The sequence below is a fragment of the Embiotoca jacksoni genome, unplaced genomic scaffold (genome assembly GCF_022577435.1).
Source record: "Embiotoca jacksoni isolate LCO1_2020_lvr unplaced genomic scaffold, fEmbJac1.0.p SCAF_1, whole genome shotgun sequence".
NCBI lineage: Eukaryota > Metazoa > Chordata > Actinopteri > Embiotocidae > Embiotoca > Embiotoca jacksoni.
This window is the reverse complement of record NW_027185229.1, coordinates 17,398,121-17,409,800: the sequence shown is the minus strand read 5'-3', so window position 1 is coordinate 17,409,800 and position 11,680 is coordinate 17,398,121. Positions and strand designations below refer to the sequence as shown.

At 41.0% G+C, this 11,680-nt stretch overlaps 1 protein-coding gene across 1 annotated transcript in view; it reads left to right on the top strand.

The window, feature by feature from the left end:
• Positions 1-11,680, top strand: part of ca16b (carbonic anhydrase XVI b) — a 94,907-nt gene that overhangs the window by 67,448 nt on the left and 15,779 nt on the right. Inside the window, exons 7-12 of the mRNA XM_069144378.1 lie at positions 1,584-1,741; positions 3,001-3,193; positions 6,822-7,006; positions 9,771-9,879; positions 9,996-10,045; positions 10,141-10,885. Coding sequence (XP_069000479.1) covers positions 1,584-1,741; positions 3,001-3,193; positions 6,822-7,006; positions 9,771-9,879; positions 9,996-10,045; positions 10,141-10,885 — 1,440 coding nt within the window. The remainder of the gene's footprint in view (positions 1-1,583; positions 1,742-3,000; positions 3,194-6,821; positions 7,007-9,770; positions 9,880-9,995; positions 10,046-10,140; positions 10,886-11,680) is intronic.

Below are 11,680 nucleotides of genomic sequence, written 5' to 3'. Positions count from 1 at the left end.
AGTGAATGCATGGATTATGCAGTCCATAAGCACATGTTTTAGCACAACTGTGTAATCCTTTACTGCAGATGGGGACACAACAACTCTGTTGACACGGACGCATATGGCTTGTTTTACAACCTGCCACTGACGGTCTTTTTGTGAGCACAAACGTGCACTGACAAGGACATGAAAATGTATGAGAATATATAGAACTCTGGAGTAATTGGTCTGTACTCATGCTGGTTTCACAAGAGTAGTGCTGCACTGAGTCTCATTATAATTTAACTGTACTTTCTTAAGATAGAAATTTGATGTTGGACATTGTGTGCTAGTGAGGTTATAACATTTTGCATTATGCACTGGGGTAAGAAATTATTTGCTGCTTGTTAAAGCAAACGTCTGCGGGGAAAAAAACTCGCCACCACTGAAGATCACTAGAAAATGTTTGTGGCCTCAAAATCAGGAAATGGGTCACTTTTTTTTAACTTGTTTTTTCAAATTTGTTTATCAGAGATTTTTAAAGTCTACTTTTCATTTTCTTGTATACCCTTGATAACGACAGGTTGCCAAACTGAAAACTGCTATACAGCTGCACAGATGACCATGTTAGCGCCACAGTATCTCATTTCCCAGAGAAAGAGAGCTTGGTGTGGGTGTGGTGGTTTTTGGACTCTCTTCCTGTTAGCTGCTAAATGCTTCTTGCCTCCTCCCCTGTTAGGATGGTTGGTTTTCCACGAGCTCGTTATCCCACAGTCATCCATCCATCAGCATCTCGGCGGCCCATGAGCGATAGGGCACGTACACTGTCTGAAGACAGGGGGAAGAAAGGCTGTGCATACTGAATTTGACTCCAAGTACAGATGAGGCATGGGGCGAGACTTCCCGTGCCTCAGTAGTCTAAATACAAACCACACCCCAAAACTCTGTTTCTTTTTAGATAAGGTCATGAGCTGTGAGAGATTAGATATGACAAAAATGCTGCTTTATTTAGGTTTTTCTCATCATAATTCAAGGAAAAAACAAACCCACTTGTGTAACCCACACAGTAGATTTGCAAGAGATAATATTCTCGTGGATAAATGTTGCTTTTTTTTTTTTGGGGGGGGGGGGGGGGGGTGTTGTTTTGTTGCTCTGTTGCTCTGTTGCTCTGCACTGCCTTGTCTGGTTCTGATCAGGGGATAGAACAGATCTGGTAATCATTGGGATCTGTTTTAAACCCTGTGGTCCATACCGCAGTTGTTACACGGAACAGAGCACCCTACCACCCAGCCACAGATCAGCTGTCAGAGCTGGCCATTTTATCGGACTCCCCTCCCTTTGCTCATCTCTCAGCCCATCCGAGTGCAGAGATCTGGCCAGAGTGATAACAAGTGGTGAGGCTTTTAACTAATGCCATTCCACTAGTGGAGATTTCAGGAAAGCCATACAAATGCCACAGAGCGAGTGAAATGAAACAACCTTGTTAATGTTAGTGTACATTTAACTTTAAGATATGCAGGGTTTTTAGCCGAGCATTAAGGAGTGAAAGATGTGATATTTTTGTGCTGGTCAGCACACTGTGCTCCACGTGTTAACAAAATTTGATCCGATGCTTTTCCCAGAAAAGGAGACCAACCTCAGGTCATTCATTTTGAGGGACCTGCTGCCATCGTCGGTGAACAGTTACTACCGATACACCGGCTCTCTGACCACTCCGCCCTGCAGCAAGGTGGTGGAGTGGATCATCTTCTCCAGGCCCGTATATTTGTCCCACCCACAGGTGCGTCCACCCCACAACACCCGCCCCCCAACACACACACACACACACACACACACACACACACACACACACACACACACACACACACACACGCACACAGACAGCTTTGTTCTCCACGCACAGTCAGATCCCATTTGTGCACAGTCTGTGGATCACTTGCTGTCCCACAGTGTCAACGCACATGCATTTCTTTCTCCCTCATCTTCCTTTCCTCCTTCTTCCTTTTTCCCTCGTTCCTTTCTGGCTCCTCTGCATATGAAACCGGGACTGCCTATATAGAGGAGGATTAAGCAGGAAGAGGGAGCCAATTACTGGCATTTGAATGGTCGTAATTGTGAGGAAGCACTTTTACATATCTCACGCTGTTGGTCTGAGACAGCTACTATAGGCTCTTAAATAAAATACTGCTTTACCTGATGCTTGGGTATCATAGTATTGCAGTTGTTCAAGTTAATTTATTTAAATGGTCATTCATTTTAATTACTGCAGTAACAGTATGAAGTATGTTCAGTGACAAAAGCACTCACCTATGTGCTTTACATTTTGCCTCCAAATGCTTTTGCTGTTTGTGATTCTGAGAGATAATACATGTCAAATCATGCCTCATGCTTTTTGCTGATCCCATACAGTCCTTCGCTGCATCTTTTATACATACAATCCTTGAGTTACCCAGCTGCATATCCCCCAGAGCATTCTGTGCTGTAAAAAATTGCAGGGCTCAGTGGAATTTCTATCAACTTGCAAGAAGACAAATCTTTTGTTCAGAAATGACTTCTGCTGCAAGAATATTGACCACCTCTACAGCGTTTGTGACGCTCACAGATAGTATTTTATGAACCCGTAATTCATTTCTCCAAGCACGCATAGGACACATTGATTCCACAGTATCTGTAATGTGTAGTCATTACTGCACACGGCGGGAGATCATTCATGGCAATCAATGGCCACAAATTTGCCCCATTGAGAAGTTACAGTCCAGTAGGTAGCCAGGATGATGAGTGAAGTCGTTGCCTGCTGGTGCCTGTGGTGTCAATGTTTCTTGCAAATACTGCTCTCCACTTGTGAACCTTCAGCCACTGGCAAGTGACTACAAATACAGTCCTCCATTATATATTATACTTAACATACGCACATACTCTCACACACACACACACACACACACACACACACACACACACACACACACACACACACACACGTATAGTAACATTAGCACTTAAATGTCCTTTAATAGCTATTGTCTGTTTCTTTCCATCTAGCTGGAGGCTTTTTACTCTATCTTTACGACGGAGCAACAGGACCATGTCAAGTCGGTTGAGTACCTGAGGAATAACTTCAGGCCCCTGCAGGACCTGAACAATAGGGAGGTTTTTAAGTCGGCCGTAAAAGACGCATGGCAGAAAGATTTGACTGATATCCTGGGAAGCCCTCAAAGCACTGAGGCTTCAAGAGGTAAGTTATGTTTTCAGTATAATTTCCCATTTTCTCTATCATTTGTGCTACAGAACAAAATCAGTTTAACCCAGGGAGCTCCAGTAATTATAATTATTGCTTACTATTTCATAAGCTCTTGTGAATTGTGGCCTAAATTATTAGGAGTAGAAAGAGTTTGCTGTAAACTGAGGGCATAGTCATTAATATAACAGTTAAGTTTGGATTAGTATTGCAAAATTCATTGTGATGGCCAAGGTTATGTCAGAAACAAGCGAACGTCACACACCATACAAAGCTAATCAATATATATATGGCAGATTGGTAGATTTTATTAGCGATATCTAACTAGCTAACAATTAATTAATTAAGCTAACAATAGTCTTTGGAGTTTTCTGAGCCAATTCTGGAAGCTTAGGAGATCAGCATGCATTTATAGGACCCAGCTTAATTTAGTCAGTCAGTAAATATAGTAGGACCATAGAAAGTCATTGTTTTTTTCTCTTTTTTTAGCAAGGTAATAGTATCTGACAGAGCAAATTGTCTAGTGGTTAAAAACGATAGAAATATGTCAAAATTCAAATTTCAGGAGATTTTGGGTAAAACTTGGCACATCCTCTCAATGTTACAACTCATTTTTCAATGAACATATTATTGCCAAGCACAGACCTCATGCAAGGATCGATCAGAATACTTGTGTTTGTCCTTCTGTTTTTCAAGTGTGCATATTGCCGCTGTTGCTGTAACAAAACGGTACAGGAACTATGGAAACTAATGAGAAAGGCTGCTGCTCCTTAAAATGGTGTTGTTGGTGTCTGGCTGGGAGAATTGATTGAGAATGCTTGTGATGAAGTTGGAGCACTCTCACAGAACTGATCAGCAATCATCATTAATATGTGGCAAAGCTAAAATAAACCCATACAAATTAAGTTGTGAAATTGCTTTTGTGGTATTACGTCGGTCGGCAGAATGGATGTAGACCCGTGTCTGTCCAATTTTTTTTCTGCTTCCCCTCCCTTTTGCTTCTTTTCTCTTTGTTCCTTTCTTTCATTTCCATTTCTCTGTGTTATAAGAATCTCTAAGTGATTGTGGGCTCTGGGAATAAACAGTGTACATCTTTTCTTCAAGGGTGACATCTGTCAAGGTTGCTTTAGGGGGCAAATCTTTGTCCACGCACAATAAATGATGGCTTGTTAATGTTGTGAAAGCCAGGGCCGCACCTTGACTAAATGTTTCATCGCTGTGGCTTTCATAGTTGTTTGTTTGTTAAAGATGCAGACTTTTAGATTCAAAATACAGATTGCAGATACGTTTGTGTGGTGGAGATTCATTGTTTGTCCAATAACAATGACAAGATATAGTCTTACTGTATGTCTGCATGTGTAAGGAGCAGCTCTATTGAATTCTGATTTACTCTACCCTATGTTTAAAATGTAATTAATTTGGTTACTGCTGATATTACTTTTCTTTTTTTTTAAATTATCAATTGGCTTGTAGATTATTTTCTCAATTAATTGATTGCCCATAAAATGTCAGCAAATTTAAAAAAAAAAATCCTCATCAAAGTTTTTTCTAGTCCAAGGTTATGTCTTCAACTTACTTTTGTTGTCATTTACATCACCAAACTAAAAAGTTTGAATGTGCAGAGAAATAAAATGGTAAAAAAGCAGCAACCTTACAGTGGTACAGTTGGAACCAGTGGAAGTTTAGCTTTTTCATTGCAAAATTCTTCAAACAGGCAGCTGACTAATCAAAGCAACAATATTAGGTTTAAAATTGTTTGTTAAGTGTTGAGACTGTGGTGGTTGCTGTAGCAAGAGTCGAATATCACAAAAACAAGTATGGTTGTCACTGTGTTCACACACATAACTTCCTTTTCTTGCATAGTTCTTAAAATACCAGTTTATGTTGAAATCAGACACATTTCTTGCTTTGTGTTTTGAGTGAAATTCCTGTTTCTCCATAATTCCAATTTCTGCACACATCTGCTTTAAAACATACGGCACAGCCTTTAGAAGCGAGACGCAGTGGAACTGCTGTTTATTGACAACAGTCAATTCATCACGTTCATGGTAGAAGCTGCCAGGAGAAAGATTCATGCTCTGCTCTGACTGGTATTGCAGACTGAGGTGGAACCTCCATGATGCCAGTTGTGGGAGGTTACAGTGCATATATACACAGATAAATATGATTTTTTTTTTCGAGTCACGAGCATGTTGAGAATTTTTCCACTGATAAAACATTATGTACATTTGATTCGGTATATTCACTATGTAAATAATAGTGTGCAAAGTTTTAGTTTTCACTCGAACCTGAGATAAACTGACAAAACCTACTGCAACCATTTCAGAGAAAGCACAGATTAATTTCCCAGCCAATGTGCCATGAGGTTTGCATAAAATGAATAATGTCTGTAGATCATATCATGGCCGTCATGTTTATTCATCAGTAGACCACATGTAAAAAAAAAAAAAAAATGTGCCTAGATATTCAAATTTTTTTTTTAACAAACATAAGAATTGCAGCAATACTATATCGCAAGATGCAAAACAGGAGTTTATGAGATGGTTCCGAGGTTAGATGTCAAGGTTACTAGTACACCAGTGTTGTATTGTGAAAAGGAGGATGATTGTCAGATACGTACTGATGCACACACTAAAAACAGAGTGACATCTTCAGCTGTTATTAAATGATTGTTGAGCTGCTGAAGCTGTCAGCGAACATCCGACAGGTTATAATGCATTTCGCACCTGTCACAGCTAATCAACACCCCAAGATTTTCTTCATATTGTTTTTTCCCCTGTGTTCCTTTGACTGATTCCCTCCCACCCTGTCTCCCTCTTTCGCTTTCACATATCACGGTGCCTAATTTGCGTCATAGCTTCACTGTGTAAATGGGGAAAACTGAGGTGACAATTTCAATTTGGCAGAAACTCTGAGAGCACATAATCATTTGACACTAGTTCCTGATTGCTGTTGCCCTGATGTGCTGAGAAGCATGTCCAGTTTGTCCCTTCCTCATACTGATGGATCCCTGAGTAAATATACATGCTGCAGGCTGCACTGCCACCTTGAGGCTGATTCACAGATTTTCTTTCATCCTCCTCATGCATACTGTTTAATCTTCCTCAGATTAATTTGCAAATTAAGTATGGACACAGTGTTGTTGTATTATCTGTACCACATATTTAGCACTCTGCCTGGCTGTTTGATATTCTGCCTGGAATTTCCTGCAGTGTTCTGGCATGAAGAAGGCTCAAGCGTCCAGATTGACAATCTACACTGACACCCGAGGTTGTGTCTGACCCCAGTCAAGCCTTCAGGAGTGTTTTTGTTATTGAGATACTGTATTTTCTCACACCTTTCGAGATTTGTCAAGTGGAGATGGCTTTGAGCCAAGTCAGCAGGAGTCGGTAATAATAGGCTTGTTAAAAGGAAACCTATATTCTGCCCACACACACACCAACAGACACAAATACATGTGGTCAAGCAAGCAGTCCTCCCAATTACAGCCCTCCATCTTCAACCAGCTGTATTCAGTCTGAGAAAGAATGACGCCGCTATTTTTTTGTATTCTTTTTCTTGTCAGTCATATATCTGTTCATGCTGCCTTGTTCTCATACCCTTTATTTTCGTTTTGGTCTTCTAGTGTGCAGCAGTGCCCCAGTGAGCATGAAGATCCAGCCACTGAACCAGACGGCATTGATGGTGAGCTGGGCGCGCCCTCTGACAGTCTACCACCCACCCATCACCAGTTACATGGTGTCCTACAGCTGGGTGAAACGTGATGTTGCTGATGAAAAGACCTTCGCCAAGACGGGGGACCAGAGCATGGTGAGGATTATCATAATAGACCACAGCGGGGCTGTTCAGATCTTTTTCTTTCTCGAAATTGATTTTAATATTTTCCCTCTGTTGTTTAAACAGCTCTGATTGGTTTACAGAGCCTCAGATGTATCTGTCAGGATCAGAGGTTGGCTGGATCAGTGACAGTGTGTATAGGTGGTGACAGCTTGAGATGAACTCTGCATGTGGCTGTTGGTTGATATGAGGGCCCAGACACTTCCTTGTCACTCACCTGTCTAAGAATAGAAACGTAGACCTGTCACAGACATTGACGAGTCAAACTGATACATGTAGAAAGAGCAATGTGCACCTGTGGCCTTTCTCAAGATTTAACATTTTCTATCTTCTATTTGTTTACTTTTTGCAGTCATTTAAATTTAAATCAGTCTCTGTCAGGTATCAGTGAAATAGGGTCAAAAAGTAAAGACAAATAAAAGCGGAATAAACTAAATAATATACATGTGCTTTCATTTCACCATTTTAAAAACCGATAGTAATTTGAAAACGTCAGTTCTGTTTTTCAGGCAGCAGAGGCAGCTCTTTGAACACAAACTTCTTTGAGTAACAAATGCAGAGCAAGTGTAGTCCTTTAGATCTCTGATCTACTGATCTTATTATTAAGCTCAGCTGCCTTAAACATTGAGTTTCCACTTCACTTTTTACTGAATCTTTCCAGCACAAATATTCAGTGTGTCTTCAGAAAGATATCTTCTCCCCGCAGGAGGCTGCACCTACAAGGCTGTTCTTTTTCACACTATATATTCTTCTCCCCAGTCACATTCCTTTCCATTTGTGGGAATCCAACACCCAACTGTGCATCTCTTTTAAAGCCCACTGACCCCCAGCTGTCTTGAAAGTCTGCATGACTGCCTCTTTAGATATAAACAGTGCAGGGGCAAAAGACTCACCCACTGGTCCAGACACCGGGATCAGTTCCCGCGTGGCACTACTTCCCCCAGCCTGGCCATGCATTCCAATAGACACTGTTGTCATTGTCAAGGCTTGGAAGCTGATGGGGGAATTTTGCACTAGTAACTCCTACTTGGAGTAGGTAACTGCACAGAGGGGGTCGGATCTGAAGGAAAGAGCTAGCTAATCCTTTAAGGTAATAACCCCCTCCACTCGAGAGTGTTTGATTTACTTTGATGTTTCACCTTTGCTGTGCATAATGATGTATGTGCAGAGTATGACACTTAAAAGCTATTTTTACATTCATCTGGTCACATTCTACAAGATGATTTTGTTTAATTGCAGCTAGTTTAGACGCAAATTGTGGTCAATTATGCAACTCGCATGTACACGTAGGAGGGCCTTTCAGTGATTGAGGAGACATGCTGTGTTCAGCAGTTACACTTTTGAAAATTACATGATTTACATATTCATAGATTCTGGGAGAGCGGAGAAGGTGGAATTTTGAGAATTTGTAACCAGGTAATTTAACTATTTTGTGGAAAAACATTTCAGACACGAATCATTATTCCATGCAGTTTATCTTAATCCGGTATGTCCTAAAACATGCCTGCAGGGGATCTTTACCTTAGAATCTAGTGACTGAAGCTTAAATATGAAGGACAAGCAAGTTGAAATGAATGTGCAATCATGCCTCTGCAGTCAAGAGCTGCCTCACAAGTGAAACTAGTGCTATCTTCAGCTAAAGACAGATTCATATTTATTTCTTCTCCTTTGGATTATTGCAGCTCATTTTACTCTAACACTCCTCAGACATTTGTGTCTCACTTGCAGCTTGTTAAGGAACCTGCCATAATGGTTATTTCTGATGTTAAAAATTGAAACCATTTCACTTGCGACCTCCCTCTGCTGGTTGTTCACTACCTCAGGTATCATCCTGCAACATTTACTGACCTTTTAGCTTTCTATCAACCATCCGGCACTGCGGTCCTCTGGCACAGCTGTCACATATCTACAGTCTAGTCTTTATTTTCTCTATTCTTCTATATGGCATACAGGACGGCAGAACATTCTCTATAATGACTGCTATGTTGTGGAAAAACATGCTTTGGTGTTAAATTTTTTTTGAACATATTAAAATATTGTTAAAACCTTTATTTGAGCTTCAGGTTGAATTACCCATGATCTGACTGTTAAAACTTGTTTAGCTTGTGAGGTTACTTGTTGTCTTTAACAGTTTTTGAATTGACTTTTTTTAAAGAATGCATTCATGTAAAAATATGATTTATTTGTAATCATGAAATATCTTGATGTTTCATTTGGACCAATTATGATTTTACTTTTGTTTCCAATTGCTGACTGAAAGAAGGATTACTGTGTCCATGTGGTACTCTGCCTGCGTATTTACACTCTATTAATACAGTCCATCAGTCTCCTCTGACAGACAGTATTCTGTCTACTTCTCTCTCTCCGCTGTCAGCCCTTCTTATTTCGCCCACTTCATTTCCATTTCAATTTTCACTTTCCATCTCGGGATACTTTTATCTGAATTATTTTAACTAGCTCTGCAACAGCATAGGCAATCACACATTCCGCTGACAATTTTAATATACGTAAAGCCACCTGCATACTGAAAAACACAATTAAATTAGACGGGAAATGAGGTTTGTAAAGAGCATCGAACTTGTGGATCATAGATTGTTGACGGAACAGTAACATGGTATGTCAATTTTCATTTTAGACACTGAGTTAACAGCAATCCATCTGTAGAAATGTATTTTCACTACTAATTCAGTTGTAATTTACCATATTTTTGCTAAATTATGTCTCTTTTCTCTTACAGAAAGCTGTCATCACCAATGTGTCCCCTGACATCCTATACCTGTTCAGAGTGCAGGCAGTATGTCAGCTTGACATGCGCAGTGATTTTAGCCAAACACTTTTGTTCAGAGGTACAAAACCCTTCAGCTATTAAGGCATCATGTATTTTAACTTTGTACCTTCTACAAATTATACACATATAATGGATTCATAAGTGCTTGCTTCGTCTCCCTCTTTTGTTTTCCAGCTAATACAACAAGAATATTTGAAGGATCTCGCATTGTGAAGACTGGAATGGTTAGTTGACCAGAAGATGGGAGTGTCAAATTTTATTAACATTTTAGTGACATTCATGTGGTACAGCTGGGTAATCCTCTGCCTGTCTCCCTCAGCCCACCATTTCACCAGCATCCTCAGCAGACATGGCTCCCATCAGCTCCGGTTCCTCCACTTGGACATCCTCTGGTATCCACTTCTCCATTGTCTCCATGGCAACAGGGATGGGCCCGTCCTCTAGTGGTAGCCAAGCCACAGTGGCATCAGTCGTGACAAGCACCTTGTTGGCAGGCCTGGGCGTTGGTGGAGGGGTCATCTCTTCTCTGCCCAGTTCTGTTTGGCCCACACAGGCGCCTCAAGCCACTCAGAACCCAACACGTCAGTCTTCCCAGCCCGCAAAGTCCAGCACTGAGCAGGTGGGGCCTCAGGGCTCTGAGGCAGACAACCCAAATGAGGAGAATCAGGCTGCACGTGAGGGTGAAGAGGAGGAGGAGGAGGGTGACAGGGAGGGAGAGCAGGAGCACAGAGAGGATGAGAAGAAGAAAAAGAACAAGACTGCACCTGATAATGAGGAAAAACAAGGGAACAGCACTGTGGCCAAAGAGCCTTTAATCCCCACCCCCGCATCCACAGCCAAAGAGAAAGGAGAAGGGAAACCTACAGTTAGAGGTACCACAGTACCTGCCAGCACTGGTGATGACCGCTTGATCAACATGGAGAAGAAACCCACAGATGTAAATGCAGTTTCCACTCAGGAGCCCCGCAATGACAGTGCCGAGATGCAGATTCCCCAGAGCTCTACGCCGTCTCCAAAGATCAGTAGTGATGGGAAGATTGTGTGGCCTTTCTCTGTCCAAACCGGTAAGCAGACCTCTTTCTTTTACACAGATGACACACTTTGATAAATCCCTTTCAAACAGAAAAAGTTCTTTTGAACCATCAGTAAGACATTTTCTTTTATTGTCGGCTATCATACTAGGCAGGACGTCTCTCCAAAGCAGAATACTGTAAACACTACCAACAGTTGTGGAGCCCAGTTTAGTAGAACAAATAACTTGATTTAAGACAGTAACTACACTGCTTACCTACCATCTCAGTCAGAGACAAAGCTCCAGGCTTTTGTGTCACTAAAGCACAGAGGCCTGAAGGAAGAAATAGGGTGTTTGCCAGAGGGGCTCTGCCTCAAGGAACTCTTTTTACTGTATTTCAAAAGAGTTTGTTTCACGGGGGAGTGTTTATGAAGCCTTTTTTTTTTAACCACAGTTTTCACCATCACAATGTCAGAAATAGCAGGTCTCGCAAACATTGATTGAAAACTGTAATCAGGCAGTCAGTATTCATGACATAGTCAGTGTTTTGCAAAGTTACTATTTGCACAAAAAAAGGGAACAGTGCTCATCTGAATCTGACACTTTAGGTTGAAAACATTATATTCTTCAAGTCATTTTCATCTCGAATGGTTTTCTGGTTTTTTTCTCTTTGTGATTTCACAAGCATTTGATGTGTGTGTTTTACCATATTACATCTATAGGCTGAATATTGTCTATGTTTGTTTTCTGGCCCCACTAAACTCAAGCATGTTGTCACAAACCATTTTGTGAACATAATAGAATGAATGTGGATAAATGTTTAGCCATAGATATGTAGCGACCCTGT